This window comes from Lynx canadensis, chromosome D1, assembly GCF_007474595.2.
Source record: "Lynx canadensis isolate LIC74 chromosome D1, mLynCan4.pri.v2, whole genome shotgun sequence".
NCBI classification, from domain to species: domain Eukaryota; kingdom Metazoa; phylum Chordata; class Mammalia; order Carnivora; family Felidae; genus Lynx; species Lynx canadensis.
Window position 1 is genome coordinate 80,300,619 of NC_044312.2, and position 26,552 is coordinate 80,327,170.

At 35.9% G+C, this 26,552-nt stretch overlaps 1 protein-coding gene and 1 non-coding gene across 2 annotated transcripts in view; one reads left to right on the top strand and one right to left on the bottom strand.

The window, feature by feature from the left end:
• Window positions 1–1,534: 1,534 nt before the first annotated feature.
• The window catches only part of LOC115526337 (elongin-B-like), a 39,094-nt gene continuing 14,076 nt past the window's right edge, over window positions 1,535–26,552 (bottom strand). Inside the window, exon 3 of the mRNA XM_032595081.1 lies at window positions 1,535–2,040. Within this exon, the coding sequence (XP_032450972.1) occupies window positions 1,588–2,040 (453 nt within the window). The 3' untranslated portion in view covers window positions 1,535–1,587. The remainder of the gene's footprint in view (window positions 2,041–26,552) is intronic.
• TRNAQ-CUG lies at window positions 19,388–19,460 on the top strand. The gene has a single exon. It is a non-coding gene; the product is annotated as a tRNA-Gln (tRNA).

The following is a 26,552-nucleotide window of genomic DNA, read 5'->3' on the forward strand; positions in this document are numbered from 1 at the left end:
CAGAATGCATAATTAGAATAGACAGACTTAGCAATTGAATAATTTCCACCAAGTTTCTCCAACCTGCAGTGTAAGTGCTATTGCATTAGGAAAGGCCATGTGTAAGCCATTAGAAATGCCTCTACCTAAGTAAGTAGTAAATAGTAAACTAAAAGCAATACTACATACCTGGAAGGACTATTGAGATTAATGTCACTATCAATGACTTGAAGGGTGCATTCCCATTACATCCTCATTCAAATCTGCCAATTTGTCCAGTTTAGAAAGCAGATGTATCATGGAGATTGACAGTGGGTTATTGTAAACTTTACTAGGTATAAACTCTAATTTCATCTGCCCTTCCACATGGGGTTTCACAGCTTAAATAAATTAATATTTTTCCTTGTACCTGATATGCAGCTATAGAGTTGTCAAGTTCTTTTTTCTCAACACTTGCTGGTAAAGACCATCAAAACCAGTTTCCTTTTAGTTGGCAAGGGTGGCCATACAGCTTCACTGTTTTACCACAGAGGTATATCAGCTTTTCGGCCCTATATCGTAACTGATTCCACAGGAAACTTAATTGCTGGCCGTCCAGAAGACGTCATACTGGCCCATGTAGGTTGACATTATGTAGTGATTAAGAAGTACCAACTCTCTAGACGTGGTAGTAAAACATTTACCTGTTAGAGACTGAGAAATAAATTCAATAAAAATTCATGGGCCTTCTACCCTCATGGAATTTCTAGGAGTCCAGTGGTGTATACAGGGCATCCCTTCCAAGGTGAAAAAGAAGTTATTGCATCTAGCAGCATTTAAAAATAAAAACGAAGCACAACAACTAATGGGGCCCTTTAACTTATAGAGGCAATAATATATTTTGTCACCTGGGTGTGCTAACTCTGGCCCATTTACAAGCGACCCCCCAAAAATGCTAGTTTTGAATGAAGATCAGAGCAAAGGAAGGTTTGCTACAGCAGGTTCACTGTTCTGTCACTTGAGCCATATGATCTAGCTGACAGAATGGAGCATGAAGTGTCGATGGCACTTTTTTTTGGGGGGGGGCGGTCTATAGATTATTTATTAGGGGTGGAGAGAGAGCAGTCTTTCCACTTTGAATGTGCCCCCGCTCCCAGAGCCTTAGAAGACTCAAGTAAGGCGACTGTAGGCGGTGGGTCCCCCGGGGAACCACACTGGCTCCAGCTGACATTTTTGCCCCTGGCCTCTGCCCCTCAGCCCAGAGGCTGCCCCGGAGCCTGTGAGAGCCTGCTTGCTGGAAGTCACAGTAGGAACCTTTGTCTCCAGGCTGAGCAGAAGGCTGGCCCCGGGGCCCGGGGTTCCTCCCAGTTCTCTGCGCACAGCCCCTGAGGGGCAGGCTGGAGTGGGTGTGGACAGTGGGGGCCCACAGAGCTTGGGGTCGGTCCCACAGCCACAGCCGGCCTAGCAAGCACACGGGGCTGAGAAGGAGCCTTGCAGGAGAGCAGACCCCATCCCAGGGAAGGTGACGCCCGAGTCAGGAGAGGGTGCGCAGAAAAAGGCAGCAACCAGGCAGGCACCCAAATCTCTTTTATTGGGAGGGGGGCCACTGGGGGCGGGCCCGGGGCCCTCTCACTGCACCGCTTGTTCATTGGCGCTGCTTCCTGAGTCCTGTGGCTTCATTACATCGGGCAGCTCGGGTGGACTGGAGAAGGGCTCGATGTGCAGGGCCTGGAAAGCTTCATCTGCCTGGAAGGCCAGCCCCAAGGTGGCTGGGGCCTGCGGCCGTGCCATCTGACTGGTGAAGCCGCACTCTCCCAGTGTCTTGCCATCATCCAGAAGTTGGTCGTTCTTGTACAGCGGCTGCTCGTCGGGCGGCCACTTGAAGATGCCCTCGACGATGCGCTTCAGCTCGAACAAGGTGCTGGACTCCTTGGCGTACGCGAAGATGGTGGTCTTGTGGGGCCTGATCATGAGGAACACGTCCTGCCAGGTCCTGGCTTGGGCTGCGATGCTGAGAACTCCCTCTGCTGGCCTCCCGACTAAATGAGGTTTTCTTTTACTTTTGGAAACTTTGGCAGAGCTCTATAGGTGAATCATGGAATTTTCTGGGACATTCCTGTAGGGCAGTCTTGAAGAGAAATTCATCCAGCGATCAGAACTTTGGCCAATGTATCTGGTGATTCATTTTACATAGGGGGAAAAAAAAAGGTTTGAGTGTATACTGATTTATGAGTGGTAGCCAATCGTTGGACTGGACATTCAAGTGCTTGGAAGGAACATGAGCAGAAACTTGGTGAAAAGGAGATTTGTGGAAGAGGCACATTTGCAGACCTCAAATGTGACTAGGATATTAGGAAACTATATTTCAAAAATAATTAATGCATAGCAAGAAAGATTACATTGTAAGAAACTATTATATAGCATATAGAAAACAAGTTTAATGGTGAAATCAAATTTATAGCACAATTAAATATTACTTCAATATCTGCCTTGAAAAACTATATGTATCTGAGTCAGTTTCCCACACCTTTTTTCTTCTTTAGTAGGTTTGAATTTTTCAGATGAGAGAGTTTCATTTATTATACAAAAAGTAATTAAATGAAACACCTAAGTAACTATTTTGCACACAACAATACTACAAGAATAAAATTTCATTTGCTCACAACCAAACAGATTTTTTCTACAGTTCTCTAACTGTAATACCTCTAGAATGCTGCATCCCTGGCTTGAGTGATAACTTCTGCATCAAAAGTCACATATCGGTTCACGCAGAGATGTGAGATCTATCACACAGAAAGAAAAGTGAAATGATATTACAATGCAGGAACTCTGGATGACCTCAGCTGTCTCTGTTAGCAAACTTCATTGGTAAGAAAAATAAGCAGTGACAATAAAAAAATGTCTATTTTTTAGTGTATGATTGTGGGACAGAGAGAGAGAGAAAATAGAAAGTAATAACAAATCATTTTTTTAAACCTAACCATTAATTACCCACTTCCATATTACAATACTATCAAAGAACACTCCCAAATCCTAGGGAATCTTCTGTACCTTTGCAGAGATTTTTCCACGCTTGGTTGTGTTTTGATATCAGTATGTGGTGTATGTGATATCAGCCTTCCATTAATTAATCATTCACGTAATACGTTTCTTGCAACTTTCTTGTGCCTTGTTCTGATCACATCTAGGTTGGGAGGAGAAAGAAGAGGTAACATAGGTTAATATAGGGAACAATGAAGGAGGAGGTATCCCACAGAAGCTGGTATCTTAAAATGTAGTAACTATCAGGCCCTCATCAAGGCAGGAAGGGAATATCCAAAACAGAGTGTGGGGATCAATATCCCAAGGTCTCTCCTCCTACATCCACTATTATTCTTCCAGATTCTCCCATTAGTCAACCTGGAAGGCAGAGGGCAAGAAAGCACAGATGATGCAGCCCACAGAATTCAGTTTTCTGGATCACAGAAGAGGTGAATTAATATGGACGGCAACAGAGAATACCAACACGGCCAACTCTTTGTTCCACTTAGCATCTATTCTTGTCTGTGCTAAGAACTTACACCTTGAATTTACACCTTGAACCCAGCCACAATATTCATGGAAGGATGATATCAATTCAGATATACTTCCAACTGGAATTTAAATTGTAAAGCAACCCACTACCAGAACTCTTCAAGTAAGACAGCAAATAAAAGTATTAAAACCAAATCTACAATTATAGTTGGGAGATTTTAAAACTCGTTTTACAGTAAAAGACAAAAATTGTGGGGAGAAAATAAGCAAGGTTAACAAAAAGGACCTATTTCTAAAAGCTGCTTCTAGAATCTAAGGCTCTACCTTAAGAAACTTAAAGGGCAAAAGAAATGCAAATCAGAAGACAAAGGCAATTGAAGACAGTAAGCAAGATAGCAGACATCAATGAATGTGAAAGCAGAAAGAAACAAAACAGAAAATAACCAAAAAGAGAAAGTCAGTTTATTGTAAAGATAAAATAAAAATGATAAACATCTAGGAAAACTAACAAATATAAAGGAGAGGAGACACAAATTATTTATGAGTACTGAAAGAAGGGATATTCCTACAGACTCTTAGGACATATATAGGATAATATAGAAAACTATAAAGAACTCTACATACACAAATTTGACAACTTATACAAATGTACCTAAGCCTCAAAAACTATAAAATATCAAAATTCACTGAAGAAGAAATATATAGCATTAATATTCATATAACTCTTAAAAATGAATTCATATTTAATCCTTCAGATTAAAAACAAGACCCATTGGTTTCACTGGAAAACTTTATCACACATTTAAAGACAAATAACACTAATTCTAAACAATTTCTTCAAGAAAATTGAAGAATGAAAAATAAAAACTTCTAGTTTCATTTTATGAGTTCAGAATAACATATCAAAACTAGATAAAGACAGCACGAAAAAGAAAACTACAAACCACTATCCCTTGTTACTATAGCTACAAAAACTTCAACAATATATAAACAGCAACAACAACAACATACCTAGCCATATATGAAGAGAAAAATATACTATGATCAACTAAAATTTACCCTAGAAATGCAATGGTAATTGAACGTGTGAAAATTTGGTCAATGAAAACTTGTGTAATAATAGTGTGAAAAAGAAGGAAAAAATACACAATCCTTTTGATACTGAAAAGGCATTTCATAAAACACAATATTTATTTATGATAAAAATTCTCAGCAGCTAAGAATACAAAGAAACCATTGCTTTGTAGAGAAAGTGATACGCCCCGATTCAAGAGACCCCCCGAAAACAAACCACCAGAGTCCAGAGCCAAAGCCAAGCGGCAAGGGTCGTTTATTGCAGGTTCTAACCCGGTCATCCGCGCACTCATTGCCGGTGACGCAAGAGGCCCGGAGCAAGGATCTTACAGCTTTTTTTATAGACAGGCACAAACAAGTTAGGGATTTTTTTGAGGTTACAGAGTTGTTATAGGTTGACATTTAAATTTGAACGCTCAGCAGAACTTGATTGGTTCCCGCCTTTATTTCAAACCATTCAGCAGAACTTGATTGGTTCCCGCCTTTATGTCAGACTACCACCGGGCGTGCCCTGGCTGGTTTCGGGAACGGCGGAGGAGGGGAAAGATCTTTTCTTTGCAGTTGTGAGTACACCTGGTAATTTTTCTCTTAGCCTCTCAAAAGGTCGTCAAAAAAACCTGCAGCTAACATCATATTTCATAATTAAAGAGTGACTGCCTTACCCATAAAATTGGGAGGAAGGCAAAAATGTCCATTGCAGTCCCATTTAACATCATACTGGAAGTCTAAATCGATGCAATAACACAAGAAAAAGAAATGCAAGTTAAATTGATTGGAAATGAATTTATTTTCTATTTACAGATATTATGGCTGTATATCTAGAAATTTCAACCAATCAAAAAACAAAAACAAAAAACTCCTAAAATTAATGTGTGTTAAGGAAGAATATAGATACAATGTTAGCACACACACAAAAATTCAACTGTATTTCTTCATACTGGTAATGTAAATGGAAACCAAAATTTTAAAATAACAGTTAAGATATCTGAAAAAAGTAATATTGGGTAAAATCAAAGAAAATACATAAATAAGGTCTGTATGCTGAAAAATATGAATACCAGTGAAAGAAATTAAACAGCACATAAGAAAATGGAGAGACATATTGTGCTCAGTTGGAAGTCTAAACATGATAAAGATGTGAATTCTCTTAAAATTGACTTATAGATCAAAAATCTTGTCTAACTACATTGCCATGTGTAGATGAAGGAGTGTCTGTTGACCAACAGCAGCCAGAAATCCGATTCCCTTCAAAATGTATAGGGATATAAACTTCACCTGTCCTCCTGGAAACTTCAGGCCAGAGCTCACCACTGCTTACAAAAATACTGTGACATAATAAAAGTTTCTTTCTTTGACAAGTGTAAATTTACATCTCCTAACAGTCTCTGATTCAATTCAAATTTTTTGAATTCCAAGTAAAGTTGTAAAGTAAAGTTGTGTTTCACTGTCTTTTTAGCTCTCTATACATCCAGTTGATATGATCTAACCTGCCTTCTGTATTTTCTTTACAATACCCATTTTCTTTATTATATTTATTGCCAAGAGTAGTCTATTTCTAAAAATGTTCAGAGTATATATGATTATGAAGCACTGTACTAACAGTTTATAAGAATAAAATATTTTACAACTTCACCCAAGTAGTCCATGTTACATTATATAACCCTCTAAAAGGAAGAGAAGTTTTATAGAGATCATATAATATGTATATATAAATTTATTATAGCTATTTATACTATAATAACTATATATACTATATATATATATAAATAAGATTGAATTGTGCTAGTGCATAGGAATCATTTAACATGATTTATTACTCATATTACTCATACTGTTACATATAACTCATACACAGAAGAGTTGCTGTAAAATATATATACACACATATTATATGTACTATATATACTGTACACTATACTATATGTACTATGTGTACTATATGTACACATATACTATATGTACTATACAAAGACAGAGAGAGAGAAAGAGAGATAATAGCAAGCATTATTTGTACAATTCACATTACAATTATGTTGCATTACTGATAGAATTTTACTTTTGTATCTTATACTGCAATATTCTTATGTTTCATCAGAAAATTGAAATACAAAAAGAATAACTCACTTGTCAATGCTATGATACCTGGAAATAATAGAACTGTAATGTAAACATCTTATTCCAATTTTCATGTCAGTTTTAATGGAACTCATAATTTCTCAATTATAGAAACATTGTTGGCTTTTATCTCACTAAGTTACATACATAATACAACTTTGTATCTAAATGAAAATTTATTTAAATACAAAGTTTGATTCTACTTGTAAAGTGATTTGAAGATATAATGAGGTACCTTGGGGTTAACAAATTTGTTTTGTTGTGAATGAGGGTCATGTCAGAATGAAAGACTTTAATCATGATAATTCCCCAAAGACAAATCTGAAATTGGTTTATACTAATGTGGGATGTGTTATAAATGTCATTCTAGATGTGAGCCAATGGAGGGACAGGTAATGATTCAAAACTATAATTTAAAATCTATTTTAAAACTAATTGAAACAAACTATAGTTACCCCTTTGGGGAAATTTTTTGTACAACTCATTCTTTTGAAAATTGCATTTGAGAAAGTGGTATGTGTGGGACATTACATTATCCATTTTTTAAATGGAAGTTGTAAAAATGAGTATTACTTAGGATAAAAAGACATTAAGAGAAATTTATTCTGCAAAGTAATTTCAACCTGCATTTCTATGCTATTTAAGAGCAACTTGCTAATTGAGTCACTGTCTATGCTAGATTAAAGAACTTAAGGCGCAAACAAGGTACATTCACATAGAATCATGACAATGATTTACATCTATAAAGTGAGCTTGAATTTATTTATTTATTGCATTGATTGTAGGCAGTTAAGCTGTCTTATCACACATATATTTCCTAATTCACTGACAGAATCACCCAGAGAAATAAGTGTAGATAAATTACCAGTCAGTGATAAATGAAAGTGTATCCTGGGACAATTCTGACACTTACCCAAATGCTTTGAATTTCCAGAGAAACAAGGCTTATATGCAGCTACCTCTCTGATGACTCATATCTAGGAGCTAAGGATTAGCCAAACAATAGTATGTCATGGAAACCCTGGGAGTGAATCCATGAGGAGGACACTACTCTGTTCATACAAGCAAAGTAGACAGAGTTTATTCTATGCCCTGTCAGTTAGGAAAAAAAAAAAAAAAAAAAAAAGAGGAGACCCTAACTCAGGAGCTGATTTCCTAAAGTTATGATATGATACACCAATGATAATTATGGGAAATCATATTAAATGATCTCTATGCTCTAGGTGCAGTGCAATTCTAACACCCCATGAAAGGGATTCTTAAAAGACTGGCTGAACTATTTGATTCCCTTTAACCAACTAGACACAATGATAAACATTTTCTCTTCATGTGACTAAGGATTCCCTTATAAATCACTCTCTTGTAACCGACCATCTGTGTACTCCTTCCTATAAAATGTAAGGCAAAACCACCTCACCAAGATATTCTAATCTTTAGATATGTAGCCTCACCCTATGGCAATAGCCTTGATGAAATTAGTTCCCATACTTATTTGGTTTTTGTCTTTGACATACCTAATGGCCCTTTACATTTGATATGAATCGCAATTTTATCTACAGTTCTACAAAGTATCTCATTTGATTCTTATAGATACTCTTTTTAAAGTCACAGAAACTATGGCTCAAAAAGTTGTATACCTATGAAAAGTATTTCTTATTCCCCACAATTGTATACATATATTTTTGTTTCTGATATGTGCCTGAGAGGGCTCCCTAACCTTATGTATAAGTGGTTCATTTCTACAAAAGAAGACTGTTAACTCCAAAGCTAACTATGCATAAAGAGGGAAGAGACCTCTTCATCTTTGAGTGATTCCACAGTTGTAACAAGAACCGTAGGTTTCAGAACCGTGAAGGATTCTTTAGTCATTTTGTTGCTTACCAAAAACTATCAGTATTACTTATAAGATAATGTTTGGGAATGATTATAGCTTAGATAGCCTATTATTCTGGCTAATTGGCTTGAGTAAACTTAAATTTTATGCTTAGCAATGTAAGTAATGGGAATTTAATAGTGTTAGCTTTGTTCTGCATAAAGAAATAAGTATAAAATGAGGAAGATGGAAGTGAAGGTTAGCCCATGCAATGGGACACCCTCCGTGCCATGCAGGTCAGACAGGGCCACACCCCGTGTGCTTCTCTTGAAAGTGACCACTTTGTAATTGTTGTTAACTAGGTAAAATGAACATCAATCAAATACAACTTAATTTCTTGTTGGAGAGTAAAGACATTTCACAACATATTCTCTTCAGTAGTTTGGGCATCTTGTAAAATCCTAATTGAAAATCTTCCTCCGGACGCATAGAATGCAGGCTATGGAATCAGGTGAGTTCCTTAAATATAAAGTGTTAGGTAAGTGCCTGGGAGCTCAGTTGGTTAAGCCCCCAACTCTTGATTTCGGCTCAGATCATGATATCACAGTTTGTGAGATCAAGCCCTCCATCAGGCTCTCTGCAGTGACAGCAAGGAGCCTGCTTGAGACTCTCTCTCTCCTTCTCTCTCCGGGCCCCTACCTCTCTCCCTCAAAAAAAAAAAAAAAAAAAAAAATATATATATATATATATATATATATATCTTTTAAGACAGATATTAATTCAATTTTTAAAATATATATTTCCCTGATATTAAATGTAGGGTTCACCAAAGATCAGTGGTCTAAATCTCATTTTATGAAGATATCATATGTGCCAATGGTCTAATGTAGTCAGAAGGTTGCAGAATGATTTATCCTTATCATTTTCATTACTTTCTTTTTTCCATTTTTTAATTAAAATTTTTTATTCCAACTTTATTTTATTCACTTTTAATCACTCATTTTAAATACCAACATCTGATATAGCTAAAATATATTAATTATTCAACATGCCAGAGCGTAACAAACATATTTTCACACAATAACTCATTCACCTGTCCTTCTTTTCATTCATGCAACAAATGCTTAATGTTTTCTACAGGGGGCTCCTGGGTGACTCAGTCTGTTGAGTGTCTGATTTGGGCTCAGGTCATGATCTTATGGTTCACGGGCTCAAGCCCCATGTCAGGCTTTGTGCTGACAACACTGGACCTGCTTTGGATTCTCTGTCTCCCTCTCTCTGTCTCTCCCTTTCTCTCTGTCTCTATGTCAAAAAGAAACAAACATTCAGAAAATTTTTAAAAAGATTAAGTCTTTCTACGTGTAAGATAATGTTCTAAGCACAATCTAGAAACAAAAATAATAGACACAACACTCTGACCTCAAAGACCTCATGAAGCTTACAATCTTTGGCGAAAGTAAGGGAGCAGGGATGGACAGACAATAGACAAATACACAAGTAGCAACACATATAGTATCCCAAATTGTGGAGACATAGAGAAAATACAACAGGAAATGAGAATAGAAATTATGGATGTGGGTAGACTGCAGGTGAATGCAATAATACAGGGCTATACAGGCCATTTATTAAGATTTTGTCTTACTCTGAGTGAAATGGAAAATCATTGGATGTTTTATAGCAAAGAATTTTGAACAAAGGATTTTAAGCAAAAAAATTACAAAGAACTACATTTGAAAATAATTACTTGGTCAGTCTTGAGAATACAGAGAAGCAAGGGCTAAAGTAAAAAGCCTATTAAGGAAGCTGTTAGAATAATCTAGAAGAAGATTATATTGAATCATTGAGGGAAGTAGTAAGACCTTCAACAAGTGTTGGTCTCCATTTAAATGTATATTTCCAATTTCCACAAAGAATCAATGTTCAAAATGAAACTATCAGATAAGAAAATTTGTTGTTTTTTTTTAAATTTTGTGAATGGTTTTAAATAATCAAAAAACACTTTTCCAATGAAATGTTATCTTTCAAAGTAGTAGATATTGGAAAGTAGATTGTATATTTCTCTAAAACAGTTATAGATCCTTTTGGCATTTGATTTTATATTCAATAAATAACAGTGGTATGTTAAAAGAAGAAAAAAAATCATAAAAGCCAACTAGTTCAATACTACTGCCTTTGATATCAGGACACTTGGTTACAGGTGACAAACTTCAACTCAAAATAATTTATGCAACCAGGGAAAAGTATTAATTCATGTGATTGAGAATTCCCAGTGGTCAAAAAGATATACCTGGCCTCCAGTACTTTTATATGAAGAATTTAGTGAAATTCTCGTTTATTCTTTCTCTGTACATGTCATTCCACATTTTCCCCCTTTTCTATTAGCTTCATGTTTTTGGCATAACTTCCTAGAATTGTAGCAAAGTTGTTCTGTAGAACTTCCTCAAAAAGGCTTAGTCTTTAGCTATCACTCTTTTGTCTTCTCTCATGACCCTAGCCCTAAGCAATTGCTTACCTACTTTATGTGTCTATAGTATTACTGATTCATTTAAGTGGACTCATACAATCCATAGTCTTTGAGAGCTGGCTTTCTTTCACTTATCATAAAATTTTCAAAGTTCATACATGTTATAAAATATTTCAGTACTTCTTTCTTTTTAGGAGCACATACTATCTATTGCATGGCTATATTGTATTTTGTTCATCCATTCATCAGTTAATGGGCAATGCATTTGTTCCCATCTTTTGACTCTTATATGTAATGTTGCTATCAATATCATGTGCATGTTTTTGTGCAGTCATATGTTTTTATTTCTCTCAAATATTTACCTAAAAGTAGAATTGCTATGTTGCATGATCCTCAGTGTTTATTTGAGGAAGTTCCAGACTATTCTCCAAAATTTCTGGCATTATTTTGTTTCCACCAACAATGTATAAGTGTTCCAACGTTTCCACATCCTTGCCAACAGTGGCCAATATGTGGCTCTTCCATTATAGCCACGCTAGCGGTGTGAAGCGGTATCTCCCTGTGGTTTTGATTTGCATATACACAATGACTAATGATGTTGAGCATCTTTTTGTGTGTTGTTAGTAATCTTTATATCTTCGTTCAAGAAATGTCTATTCAGATCCTTTGGCCATTTCCAAAGATTGGATTATTTGTAGTATTGTTATTGAGTTTGAAGAGTTCTTTGAATATTCTAGATATAAGTCCCTTATCAGTTCTGTAATATTTTCACCCATTCTCTGGGTTACCTTTTTATTTTCTAATATTGTCCTTTGAAGCATACATGTATCTAATTTATATTTTATATTTATATAGCCATTAAAGATTTCTTATGAGGATTATTTGCATGATGTTTTTCTAACTCTTCTTTGAATCTATATTTAAGTGTTTCTTTATTAGAAAACATACACTTTCATTTTGCTTTTTTATCCAGGTTGTATATAAGGTATATTTAGACCATTTACAGTTAATATAAATGTTGATATAGATTTGTTTAACTCTTAGTCTTATTTTTTGTTTTCTAATTGTTTCAGTTATTCCTTGTTCCATTTTCCCTATTTTATGCATTGTTTTAAAATAATTATATTAAAATTTTAACTCCCATTTTATCTCCACTGTTATATTTTTTGTGCTATATTTTACACTGCTGCTCTAGAATTTGAAACATATATTTTTATCATATCAGTTTATTTTTTTTAAATATCATAGTGTTTAATGTATATTGTAGAAAACTAACAATAGTGTAATTAATCCCATTTGTCCCTTCCAACCTTAGAACTACATTTATCAAACATTAAAATTATATATATATATATGTAAGCTCCCAAATATATTTATATTAATTTTATTTGAATAGGATTTTGAAGACTTTTAAAGAAAGATGAAGAAATTGTATATTTATATTTTATATGTATTTTACCATATATAGTACTGTTTGTTTCTTCACATACCACAAAGTTGCCAACTGGATTATTTTCTTCAGTCTAAGGTGCTTCGTTTAATATGTCTCAAAGTGCAAGTTTTCTCAAGACATTCTTGAGGTAGTTTTTGGTCTGCAATGGGTCTTTATTTCCCCTTCATTTATAAATGCTGCTTTCATTGGATAAAGAATTCAACACTGACAGATTGTTTTTAGAAAGTTAAGATATATCATTTTCTTCATCTGTGCATTGTTTCTGATAAGTAAGCAGCAATTCTTAAAATTTCTTTCTTTGCAAATAATTTGTCTCTTTTTCTGGCTGATCATATGATTTTCTTTTTATGACTGTATTTCACCCATTTGAATATGAACTGCCTTGATATTTTTATTTTTGCTTATCCTGCTTCACTTTTATTGAGCATTTTTGGATTTATGGATTTATAGTCTTCATGAATGTTGAAATGAACTATATTTCTTCAGATATCTTTGTGGCCTACCTTCACTTATTTCCTTCTGTGATTCCAGGTACACATGTATGAGAATGCTTGATATTATCTCACAAATGTATCTTTTTTTATTCTCATTTTTCTAATGTCAGGTTCACTAATCTTTTGGTCTGTGGGATCCTAAGTATTGGTAAACTCATCCAGTGATTTTTTTTTTTTAATTTTTTTTTTTAACGTTTATTTATTTTTGAGACAGAGAGAGACAGAGCATGAACGGGGGAGGGTCAGAGAGAGGGAGACACAGAATCCGAAACAGGCTCCAGGCTCCGAGCTGTCAGCACGGAGCCCGCGACGCGGGGCTCGAACTCACGGACCGTGAGATCGTGACCTGAGCCGAAGTCGGCCGCTCAACCGACTGAGCCACCCAGGCGCCCCTCATCCAGTGATTTTTAAAAGTATTTTTTTAGCAGTTCTATTTCCTGCATTTTAATATCTTCCATTTCTCTCTTGGTATGTTCATTTATCTCTTTACATTCCTGACCATCCTTATACTAGCTTGGTTAAAGTATGTGGGACGACTGCACCCTACAATTAAGATGTGACAATTCTGGAGTTTGAACCACCACTCCAGCTGGTCAGAATTTGAACATCTCCCGGTGTTCGGTGAATGCTAAGAATTGGTCATCTGGTAGAATCCCAGTAGTTATTAACTGGCCTTGTGTGATCTTAGTTTGCAAATGCATAGCTGTTATTTAGCTGTAAAGGGAACATAGTTTTCTTTTACTCTTCTGATTTCTTGACTGGAACCCTTATAAAAAAAAGGACAGATAAACAAGAGGAAGACAAACACAAGCTTATTAGTAGTACATGAATACATAGGCAATACCTATGGGAAAATGAGGAAAAACTTGGGAAGCAAGAGTAAACTTTGTTATGTACACTTAAGTCTGTACCTTCTCCGTTGATAAGGCCCTACAGTATCTCTGGTAATTAGCCTTTACTCTTCCTGGTAGAAAGGGAAAGAGGGATAGTTGGTAAATTTGTACCCTGCTTTTAGGCAAATATGGGGAGCACAGGGAACTTTTCTTGTATCTGCCTCTTATCAAATGCCTTCAGCTTATAACAGTCCTCAAGCCAAGCTGGTGTATTGTGAGGTGGAATATTCTGCCACCTTTAGAGCCAAAACTTAAGTGGACATCCATGAAAATTTCTGGAACTTTCTCTCTACAGCTTTCTCTTCCCTGATATTTTTCTCTATAAATCCTGGCTCCCTCCAACTCTGATATCTGTCCTATTATTTCAGAAAGACCTTCATGCTCTAGTTAGCTCTCATCTACCTCCTCTTAAGCCATAGAGTGCCTCCATACAGAAAAATATGACAATAATAGAAGTCGTCTCATTTGTTAGTTCAAAGATTTCAGTCAATACTGTCTATGGTCCCATATCTAAAAATGGAAATTTCATATATTTTGTCTAATTATTTCACTGTTCATGATGGCAGCCCATGTCCTATATTTGTTACTTTTTCACAATTAGCTTTTTAAATTTTTTTAATCTTTTTAATTTTTATTTATTTTTGAGACAGACAGAGACAGAATGCGAGTGGGTTAGGGGCAGAGAGAGAGAGGGAGATACAGAATCTGAAGCAGGCTCCAGGCTCCAAGCTGTCAGCACAGAGCCCAACGTGGGGCTTGAACTCACAAGCTGTGAGATCATGAATGACCTGAGCCAAAGCTGGACGCTTAACTGACAGAGCCACCCAGGCACCCCAAGCTTTTTAGTTTTTTAAATGTGCATTGGGCATGGTTGATTTATACCACACAGATCTTGCAATCTTTTTTCTTCCTTAGAAAAGGGTCAGTTTTATTATAGTATGCAGTTCATTTGCTGGTCGATCACCTTGAATTGTGGAATATAAAGGAACATTTCTGAAAGGCTAGAATGTTACCCAAGTCCTTCTACATGCAAAGGATTCAATTTCAAAATATTGTTTGACTCATTGGATCTTATCAGGGCCTGGTTTTATTCTCTAATTCCTTGAAAACATTGCTTTATCCATTTTTTAAAATTTTAATGCTAGTATGATTAACATACATTGTTATATTAGTTTCAGGTGTACTATCTAGTGATTCAACAATTCTATACATTACTCAGTGCTCATCATGATAAGTGTACTCTTAATCCCTAATACCTATTTCAACCATCCCCCCACCACCACCTCCCCTCTGATAAACATTGGTTTGTTCTCTATAGTTAAGTTTTTTGGTTTGTCTCTTTTTTTCTTTGTTTTGTTTCTTAATTTCCACATATGAGTGCAATCATATGGTATTTAAATGTCTTTCCTTGACTGACTTATTTCACTTAGCATTGCACCCTCGAGATCCATCTATTTTATTGCAAATGGCAAGATTTCATTCTTTTTTATAACTAAGTAATATTCTATTAAACATGTATGTGTATACATACACACATCACTTCTTCTGTATCCAGTCATTGATCCTTGGACACTTGGACTGCTTCTACAATTTGGCTATTGTAAATAATGCTGCAATAAACATACAGGTGCATATATCTTTTCAAGTAGTTTTTTTTTTTCATATTTTTAAGATAAATGTCCAGTAGTGCAATTCCTGGATCATATGGTGATTCTATTTTTAAGGAACCTCCATACTGTTTTTCACAGTGACTGCACCACTTTGCATTCCCACCAACAGTGCATGAGGGTTCCTTTTTCTACATCCTCACCAACACTTGTTGGGAGAGGGAGGGAAATGGCACCTGCCAGCTCTTTTGTTCTTGGAGAAGTCCCCCAAAGATCCCTCCAGCCCCTCCAGCACATGTTCTGAGATTAGTAAATAAATCTCCTTCCATATATCCCAGGTGTTTTTAAACTGCTGCTTCTACGCTGTAGGTTATTTGGGGTTCTTTGTTGTGCTTTCTTTTTAAGGGTAGGCACTCTACCCTCCTAATTCTCCCAGAACTGAGCCAGCTAATTTTGAAAGTTCTGGGTGTTAGGCTCCACTAATTGTTAGGTCCCTCTGGTTTTCACAGTCAAATGTTACGGGGATTTGTCTTCTCCATGTAGGTCCCCCATGCCTGGAGTACCTGGCATGGGGCTCTGCTCTTTTCCCTTCTCCAAGCCTGCTAAATCCCTCCCTCCCAGGACAGTGCTGTGAGTCCATTTGGCTCCCTACCATACCTCCACCCTTCATACCCTTCTTCATGTGGTCTCTTCTCTGTTTTTAGTTGTGAAGTCTGTTCTTTCAGTCTTTGAGTCATTTCCTGCATTATTTACATGATGTAGGCATTATCCAGTTATATCCATGGGAAGAGGTGAGTTTAGGATTCTCCACCTCTGCTCACTTCCCCAGAAATCCCTCATTATCTACTTAACACATTTTTGTGGGCACTTAAAGTGGGCCAGCAATTCCAAAGTCAGCTATTCCATTATAGATGGAATAGAAATCAAGCCATAGAATTTGGTGATGCCTTGTTATGCATCATTATTTTAGGAAGAGTTTACTAATCCAGTGCCCCTCCTATACGCTACCACAGTATAATGTACTTTGCATACCATATCCTCAATAAACCTATGTAGCAATGGCCTTTTGTTATTTTATGATCCCCTACTAGACTGTACACTCTGAGAGAGAAGGGGTCCTGTTTAAATTATTTTCTCTTATAACTTTGGCAGTTAGCACTATTCTGGGCACAAAAATAGATGCATAAAAATCTAGTTTGGTGTTGATTGACAGATTAAAAGATTTCAGAAAATTTAGGCAGAAAATTGTCACTGGAATTTTACAAATGATTCTCCCCGAATAGCACAGAATATCTTAAATATAAGAGTATTAAGAAGGTCAATGCTGAGAGTTAACCCTACTGTTCAACTTTATGAATAAAAAGGTTTTACCTCTCTCAGCCTTAGGCTCTATCTCATTTCCATAAATCAAAATAGCATAGTTAACATTTGCCACCTTTAATTTCAAACTTCACTTTTACACCAGTTATTTAAAATATGTAAAATGAGTTCTGACCCATGCTATACAGTTTAAATAGTCACTGACTAAAGTGTGGATGAGGGCACCCTGAAAATGTTTGATAAGCATTATTATAAGGCATCATTATAGCTAGAAATATTTTTATTTTGTGTGATATGACAGTCCAAAGATTCTGATGCCCAGCTGAGAAAATTAATCTGTCAAAGGCTTTTTTAAATGTATACAACCAAACAACTGGAGGGGATGACATATAAGGTTGTTTTTGGCTCTGAAATGCTATGACTATTAAGACAACCTAATTTATTACAGTAACAAGTAATTTGCCCTATGGCAAAAAAAAAAAAAAAAAAAACCCTTCTTGTTTATTAGGAAAGATTTTAAGGTAGTACTTTTTGCACTTGGCCTAAACACTTTTTCCTTGGTAAGATCTTATCCAAGCCTTCCTTCAGAGCAGAAAGCATTTTCTAATTCAATGTTTTTTTTTTTTATTTTTTAAAAAAGTAATTGTATTACTCCTAAGAGATCAGTGTGGGTGCCAACTAATTCATCTTAAATAAAAATTGCCTTATGTCAATTGTTGTTAAAGAATGTGAAAATCTTGTGAAAAATCCATTTACCCCATGGCCCTATCATCCACACACATCATGCACCATTAATAATTACATGTCACCAGCACAATATTTATATTTGGCAAATCTAACACTTAGTGGGGATTACTATTGCTAGCAAAATAGCATATTTTTCTTAACAAAAAGCTGTGGGGGTGCCTGGCTGGCTCAATGGGTAGAGCATGTGACTCTTGATCTTGGAGTTGTGATTCAAGACCTATGTTGGGTGTAGAGATTACTTAAAAATAAAATTGTAAAAAAATAGTTGTGAAAATTACTCTTCATTTTTCTTTTTTTAAATGACTCTTTACATAATCTAAAATATCCTATACATATCTGATGTACATGTTAGTGGTAGGTCCCTTGTAATAAGCAATGTATCAGTGGCTTATTTGGCTTTTTTGATATTCAGTGTACTCTTCTAATCCTTCCATGAGAGTAAATAACATTATCCATGGAAACTATCTCAAAATGGGAAAGAAGTATTTGGTGTAGATCTAGACAGCTATTGTTAAGATACGATCTTGAGGTTACCTAGGTTAGAAGGAGAGAGAAAATAAAATAAACAATTCTACTACAGAGATATATGTTTTAATGATTTTTAAAGACACACACGAGAATAATAATTTAATAGACAAATATTGCCTTATGTAACAAGTTCTAACCCCTTTAAAAGATATATTTAGTCCGTGGGTTTTTTTTGTCCAAAATTGTGCACCTTACTACTTTGATCTTTATTTCTTTTCCTATAAATATCTACATACACTCATGTCTATTAAGTTAATGTTTGAATCCATAACATAATAGTATGTATTATAATGTTGTTTTCATACTATCTTTTGTCTCTAAGAACTAAGCAAACCCCCAAAATATTATTTCATTTTAAAACAACTCAAGCTTATAAGAAAAATTGCAAACATCATACACTTCTGTCTGACCTTCATCCTATTTCTCAAATATTAACATCTCACATAAACATAGAATAAAGGCCAACAACCCAGAGTCTCACATCTTGAGTGCAGTGTAATTTTTCTGTCTCTTTCGTCTCCTTTCATCCTGGAAAATGTGACCATCTTCTTTTGTCTAAATGACTATTTTGAAAAGTAGTGGTGCATTATGTCCTAGAACACCATTCAATTTGGCTTTGTCTGTTGTTTATTCATGTTTAAAAATACGGTTTTTGTGGGGCACCTAGGTGGCTCAGTTGGTTAAGTGTCCTATTTTGGCTCAGTCATGATCTCGTGATTCAAGAGTTCAAGCCCCACATTAGGCTCTCTGCTATCAGAGTGGAGTCCCTGCTTTGGAGTCTTTATCTCCCTCTCTCTGTCCCTTACGTGCTCTTCCTCTCTCTCTCTCTCTCTCTCTCTCAAATATAGAAATATTAAAAATTAAAAAAATAAAGCTATTTAAAGTTTTTTTTATACCACATGACTGATATTGTGTGCCTTATGTTTGCATCCTATCAGGAGATACATAATGTCAACATGTGTAACTACAGATGTTGTTGCCTTTCATCAGTTGGTTGAGGTGGCGGCTCCAGGGTTTTGAATTGCAAATTTAGCTAATTTCCATTTATGGTTTAAAATTACTCCACTGGATGACACTTTAAGAATATGTGATTATCCTGTTCCTTGTGATAATTGGAGGATAAATTAATGTAGTGTACCTTAAATGGTGAATATTTTTATCATTCCTTCTACCTTTATTAATTAGAAGCCTATGAAAATGAACTGCTCTTTCTCATTTAATATTATTCACTTAATTATTTATATCAGTCTGAAATTGAAGATATTTATTTTTTCTATAGATCATAATCCGTTATTATCATTGTTATTAACATTCTTTTATTGTGATAAGACCACTTAACATGAAATGTACCCACTTACATTGTTAAGTTTACAATCCAGTATTGTTAAAAGTAGGCACAACATGGGATGCCTGGCTGGCTCACTTGGTAGAGCATGAGACTCTGGATCTCAGGGTTGTGAGTTCAAGCCCCATGTTGGGCATGCAACTTACTGAAGATAAAAAAAAAATAAGCATTGTACATAGGTTTCTAGAATATATTCATCTTATATAACATCTTGGTTTTACCTGACAAACCACAAATCAGGCCAGCTCCCTTCCTGGGGGCATTTCTAAACAGAATATATACACTAGAATAATGTTTCCAGATTGCAAGTGTGAAGAACCAGAGTAATTTAAAAAATCTAACAAGTATCATATTTGTCTACATTTACTCCCTACTCATGGGCATCACCTTAATTCAACCACCATGATTTTTAAAGTTATCTTCCATTTAACTATTATGCTATCCTATTGCTCTCAGAATTAGATAATCAGAGTGACAGTTAACTTCCTGTTACTCTCCCTGTATTAAACATACCTTTTAGCAAAAATGTCTTAAATTGGGGTATTTCTTAACTAATTTATTTTTTTCTGAGACATGTGAAACCAAACATCTTTTGTATCAGCTTGAATAATAGTGAATACAAATGCTTGAAGAGAAATCTAATTATACTTCTATGGAAGTACAGGAAGGGAAAAAATCAAATTACAGATGTGAACTGACAAGTAATTAAAATAAACAAATAAACACATTAATAAGCTGAGATACCCTATGTTTAAAAAAAAAAAAACTCAGGGGGTGAGAATTAACTAAATTACTCTCTCAACTGCTAGTGTTTGACATTAAAGTGAGTACTATCTGACTGGCCATCTTTGTTTGTGGCTACTTGTACATCAACTCTGTTTCTGAGTTAAATTTATTATTATACCTTTATTTTCAAGTGTAGGATTCTAGGACTCCTATAATTGCTTTACTGACCATATTCTTGGGTCCCCAACCTGAGGCTGTTTGCCTAAACACAGAACTGACAATTTGCATGCTCTGACAGGCAAAAAGCCAAACCAAGCTTTTAAAACACAAGACAAAACAAACAGAAAAACAATAGTTGTCCCTTGGAGGAAACAGATTGATAACTGATGTGTACCCCAAAACCAAATTTAATCAGAGTTGCCATCCAAAGAGCTGAGTTTTACAATGTTTTTCTCCCGCTAATCTGAATTCAAAAGGAAGAGACAAATGGAATTTTTACCTTTGCCTCTCAAGTGGGCACCACAGAGATCCAGAAGAGTTGCCCTTGGTCAGAATTCCTAACCTTCACTGGTTCCTGCTAGCTTTCCCAAATTTTCATCTGTCTGCCTCAGAGTGAATGGGGTGTCCAGCCAACCCCTCATGGTTTCACCAGAAACTGTAGGAGAGGAAAAAAATATCTTTTTACTCTTTCAAATTGTTGACTGGGAGTCCATAATAAAAGAGAAAAACCATATACATTTATTTAATATAAGTTACACAGGAGCCTTCAAAGAAAATGAAGACCTAAGGACACAGTTAAATTTCAGTGTTTTTGTACTAGGTTTGATGAAGAGTGGATCATCATGGAAAGATATGTAGGACAATGATGAGCTAGGTGTAACTGGGGCAAGGCTTGTTCATTTCGATTCCTCCCTGTATCCCTTCATCTTCATAGAAAGATGCTCCTGTCTTTAAGGTATAGGGAGATCACCTCTCATATAATGATTTTTTTTTTTATGACTTGCTTCAGGAGAATATCAGAAAAACCTTCCTAGCTTTAATGACCTGCCACATGGAAAGGTCAGAAAGCCACTTTTGTACATGGCAGTTCTCAAATTCCTTTAGCTTGAAATTTCTATATGTCAAGGAGCCATGTTTTAGAGTAGTATGTTCTGAACTCTATCACAGGGAACACCTCTCAACAGAAAATAAGATGATCCTTACACTCAAGATTCATTGATGACCTAGGGTTACAATTGTGTTTAATGAGCTTGTTCTTGCTTTTCTTTCCTTGCTTTGTTGGTTTCTTACTTATTAGAATAGTTACTATACTAATTATGGCCATTTTAGTTTGCTATCTTAATTATACTTCTGAGTATAATGAACTGGAAAAATGCTAATGTCTTCCCATTTTTCATGCCAGAAATTTGAGGTCCAAGGACAAAGCTGAAATAAATGTCCAACTGCTGCATAAACTGAGTATAGGTCAAGGAACCCAAAACAAAACCAAAGTGACTCTTAGAATTAACTCTGCAGATAAATCTTTATTTGTATAGTGAAGGTAGATATGGTCTCCCCACAAACAGGATTGGAAAGTGTGTGTGTGTGTGTGTGTGTGTGTGTGTGTGTGTGTGTTCTTGGTGAGGGGGTCTTGTCAAAGGATATAACATATATGCATATATAAGGTCCAGAGAAATGTTTGCTTTCTTCTTTAAAGAAGGGGATATGGGCTTCTGGATGACTCAGTGGGTTAAGTGTCCAACTTGCTGTTGGCTCAGGTCATGATCTCATGGTTTATGGGTTGAAGCTCCACATTGGGCTCAGTGTGGGGAGTGAATCCTGCTTTGGATTATCTCCCTCTCCCTCTTGCGCTCTCTCTCTCTCTCTCTCTCTCTGCCCCATCCCCATTTGTGCTATCTCTCTCAAGATAAATAAACTTTAAAAAAAAAGAAAAAGACAGGAATCTATTCTGAAGATTTTTGTTTGGCTTGAAATCTCTGTGGGTTCCCTTGACTAAGAATAATGTGGCTGAGTGAAGTCTTAAGCTGTTCCTAGGAGGCTCTGGGAGAACTGGTTGAAAGATCCTTTGAACCCTCCAAACTCTTGATATAAATCCAAACACCACACAAAATCTGTCTTTCTGAGACATTATTCCTCTGTGTTCCATAAAATTGCTGGTGATTATATTGGTCTAAAGAGCTTGCTTCAGGAAAATAACTATATAAAACTCTGGAATTCCATGGCACCTAACAATTATTTGTTAAAAACTTAGGAGGAACCTCAGAAAATATATGGAAAAGTTAGAGACATTTTGCAAGTGAATTTACAATTACATAATCAACAAAAACCATAATAATATAGTCCTTAGCACTTGAGATTCCATTTTTATATTTTCTCATCTTTTTTTTTTCCTGAAACATGAGAACACCATTTATTTTCTCATCTTTTTCAGTAATTTACAGAAGGTGTTCTAAATTCATCACTGTTTTCATGCAAGTTGAAAATAAGTGTGAATGAGCCATTCAGTGCACACATGTCACAGGTTCTTGATTCTTAAAATGACAATTAAAACCAGGCACTAGAGGGTTTTTTTTCCTTTCAAAAATATCTAAATAAACCTTCGAAAATGATGTTATACTTGTATTTCTTTAGTGAGTTTTTAAATTTACAAGTTACAAACAAGCATGAAGGCAGTGTGATACAGACAAAATGATATTGAATGGGGATTCAGAAATGGATTGAGGAACTATCTCTACGACTTACTTATTTTGGATTACTTGACCTTTCTGGGTGTCATTCCTCTTAAAATGATAACACTACATTTTGCACAGGATTATTGTAACAATCAATGATAGTGCATATGAAAGCATATGAGAAAACTTTTTAGTGCTATAGCAAGGTAAGGAAAAAGTCTTCATTTTATTTCCAGTGTATTCTTTAGGAAAGCAGTAACATATTTTCTAAGGTTTTTATGCACAATAGGTGAGAAAGAATTAGCAGACCTGCAATTGACTATCTTCGTTTATGGGAAATGCTCAAGAAAGAAAAATAAACCAGCCAATTCTTCTTGTAAATGCTAATAGCAGACCTCTTGACAAAGACATAAATGGTATGTATGTACCATCAGAAGGGTCCACATCTATGAAATGTCTGGTTCAATTAAAATTGCTTATGGCTGGGGCACCTGGGTGTCTCAGTCAAACACCCCACTTCGGCTCAGGTCATACATGATCTCATGGTTTGTGAGTTCGAGCCCCGCCTACAGCTCTGTGCTGACAACTCAGAGCCTGGAGCCTGCTTCGGATTCTGTGTCTCCTTCTCTCTCTGCCCCTCCCTCACTCGTGTTCTGTCTCTCTCTGTCTCTCAAAAATAAATAAATGTTAAGAAAAATAAAATAAGTGAAGAAATAAAATTGTTTATGGCTAAATAAAAACAAACAAAAACTAAGCCCTGTAATCTGGGACATGCATGCCATTAAAATATCAGAATAAAAATGGGTATATTTCATGACCAAAATGTTTTTCTTCTAGTGTGAGATAGACACACACACACACACACACTCACACACACACACACACACACACAAACACACACACACACACACACATACTCACACACAAACTTACAGAGTAAGATCTTTTAAATCTTGTGAGTCTGATTCATATGGCAATTTAGTTACTTCTGCTCTCACAAGATTTTTAAAAAGTTGTTTTTAAAATCATTATCATCAGCTCATTTGCTCAAGCTAGAATCCTGGGAATCATCATTGATATTTTTTTTCACATTTTCACTATAATATTTAGTCAATAGTCATATGCTAGCAATTATACTTGTAATTTTGTCTTGAATGCATTTATTTCCTCTGCTATCATGGAAAGCTAAGGTACCATCGTCTCATTTACAGTTGATGGGATGACCTCCTAACTTGTTTATCTCCACTGCTCTCTCCAATCCACTTTATTTTTTTTTTAAGTTTGCTTATTTACTTTAGAGAAAGGGAGCATGCACACATGTAAGCAGGAGAGGAGCAGAGAAAGAGAGAGAGGGAGAGGGAGAGAGAGAAAGAATCCCAAACAGGCTACACACCATCAACACAGAGCCTGACAAGGGGCTCGACCTGAGTCAAGAGTCGGATGCTTAATCGACTGAACCACCCAGGCACCCCTCCAATCCACCTTCAACACCACAGACAAAAATTAAGCCCTGGAATCCTCTGCTCAAATCCTATCCATGGCTTCCCATGGCTTTCCTTCTAAGGGCCAAAATCTTTACCACTTCTCCTGATACAGCCACTAGCACTATATTCTCGGGAGCTCAGTCGCATCAATCCTAACATCACTCTTCCATCCCCTCAAGCTTCCTCTCACCCTTGCACCTCTGTCTGGAACATTTTCCCCAGCTAATTCATATCTTATGTTAAATTTCACTCTCTACTGCAAGATTCCCCAGAATCCAGTAATTTTATTGTATAATCTTATAGCTTTCTCTTTGTCAGAGACCTTACTAAAGCCGCATGTAATTAGCTGGTGACTTGTGAAACATTTAATTTCGTCAATTCCCTTAGTAGTGCAAGCTCTGCGGGGCTAGGATGTTATCCTCCTGTTAGTTGCTATACCTCCAGGGCATAACAAAGACACTAACACAGGGACATCCTCAGAAAGGTTTACTGAGTGAATGTAACAGCTCAATTCCAGGTGATGAAAGAACAATTATTAGTTTCTATGTTTTTCTAGATATTTAGGACAGAATTATTCCTGGCTTGTTCCTCATTGTTATTTTGATTAAAAAAGTGCTATAGTACAATTCTACCTTCATGGTTAAGGAGTGAATATAGCAGTCTTTCAAGGTGCATATACAGCTTCCAATAAACAGGCAAATCCCCCAGGGAATTTAGTAAAGGAATTTGTTGAGAATGAAGACTATGAAGTATTTTATTTTCTTGAAAAAGAAATATGAAACATTCAGAGAACTATGGTGGATGACTCTCTCAGGAATTAAATGAGCACAACATTGTGGATGGATGTGTAGCAGGATTCTTGCAGAAGTCGACTCTGAGGCTTTTCTTTTCAACTTTATTCATGCTGGCACCACTCATCTGGGTTCCTACCCAAAGAACTGAGCCCCGAACGTCACATGGTGTAATTTTTTATATATTTTCTACTTCTTTTGTCTCCCATGTAAGGTAACACACAAATGTGCAGACTGATGTGGTCTCATGTTGCAAGGTCATGAGGGATGTTGTCACCTTTGCGCATAGCCAGGTTATCATGAGTTTGTTTTCTGTTTTTTCTCTCCTTAGGGAGGGGACCCTACCACAGATGTAGACTCAACACATACTTTCAAATGTTCATGAGCCTGAACTTGTCATGTAGAACAAATCTATTTGTTTAACAAATCTAAATAATACCCCTATTACAACTCTATCTGGATCTTCAATCCAGAACTCTATTTTGAATTCCTACTTGCTACTCTGCATAGTTTTATAATCTGTGCATTTGTGCTAATATTATAATCTGTGGGTTTGTGCTAATATAATCTGTAGGTTTGTGCTAATATTGTGAAATTTTTATTCAAAGACAAAGGAAAGATATCTGAAGAAAATGACAAGAAAAGCAGTCAGTTTCTAGCAAAAGAAGTAAACATCTGCTTGTTCTCAAAAATGCTCTGGTTTTTAACAAGCTCCAAAGTGTGGAAAACCCTTGAAAACAAGACAAAAGAGCTTTTTCACCAGTTTTAGCTTCCATTCCACCACCAGGAAGGATTGATGGGTTCCTGAGTTTGGTCTATCACTTATGCAAAGGTCTTAGTAGATTGGTACCCATCATTAGTTTGCTTTATTAAGTCATCCAGGAAATGTTTGGTTTTATGGACTCATATAATCTTTCTTATTAATTATATATGGCCTTTTCCTCTTTTATGGGTATATCATTAAGTATGTAATATTTAAGAGCTTTTATGTGTCACAGAAAACTAATTATGATAGGACTGCAATTATATTACTTTCATTCATGTGCAAATAAGCAATAAGTAACATATTAGGTGAATAGACATATGTGCATTAGTGTCCAGGTATTATTAGATAGTGATTTCATCTTAAATATTTAATCACTGAAACGTCTAATCACTTTGGTTTTGAAAATCACTTGTTAATTACAACAATATACCTTACTTTCCTAAGTAAAACACATCAATAGGAGGTCTTTCTTGACTGCTTGATGTAGGCTCATCACGAACTTCCATATATGCTATATCAAATGGTGGTGTTCACAATGTCAAATGAAGAGGTCCCAAATGTGTCACCGTGACATAAGGATTGTTCTGATCTGAAGATAGCTGAGAATCTACAAATGCAGGGAGAGGCTTTCTCTGAGATCCCCTTATCCACCTAAAAACAGATCTTCCCCCAAGAAAACCTCGATTATCATAAATCTCCAGAAGAATTTCATCCACCCAGGGAGACTGACTCATCATAGGAGAAGAGAGAAGTGGGTGCCACACTCAGACAGACATGGACACACACTAT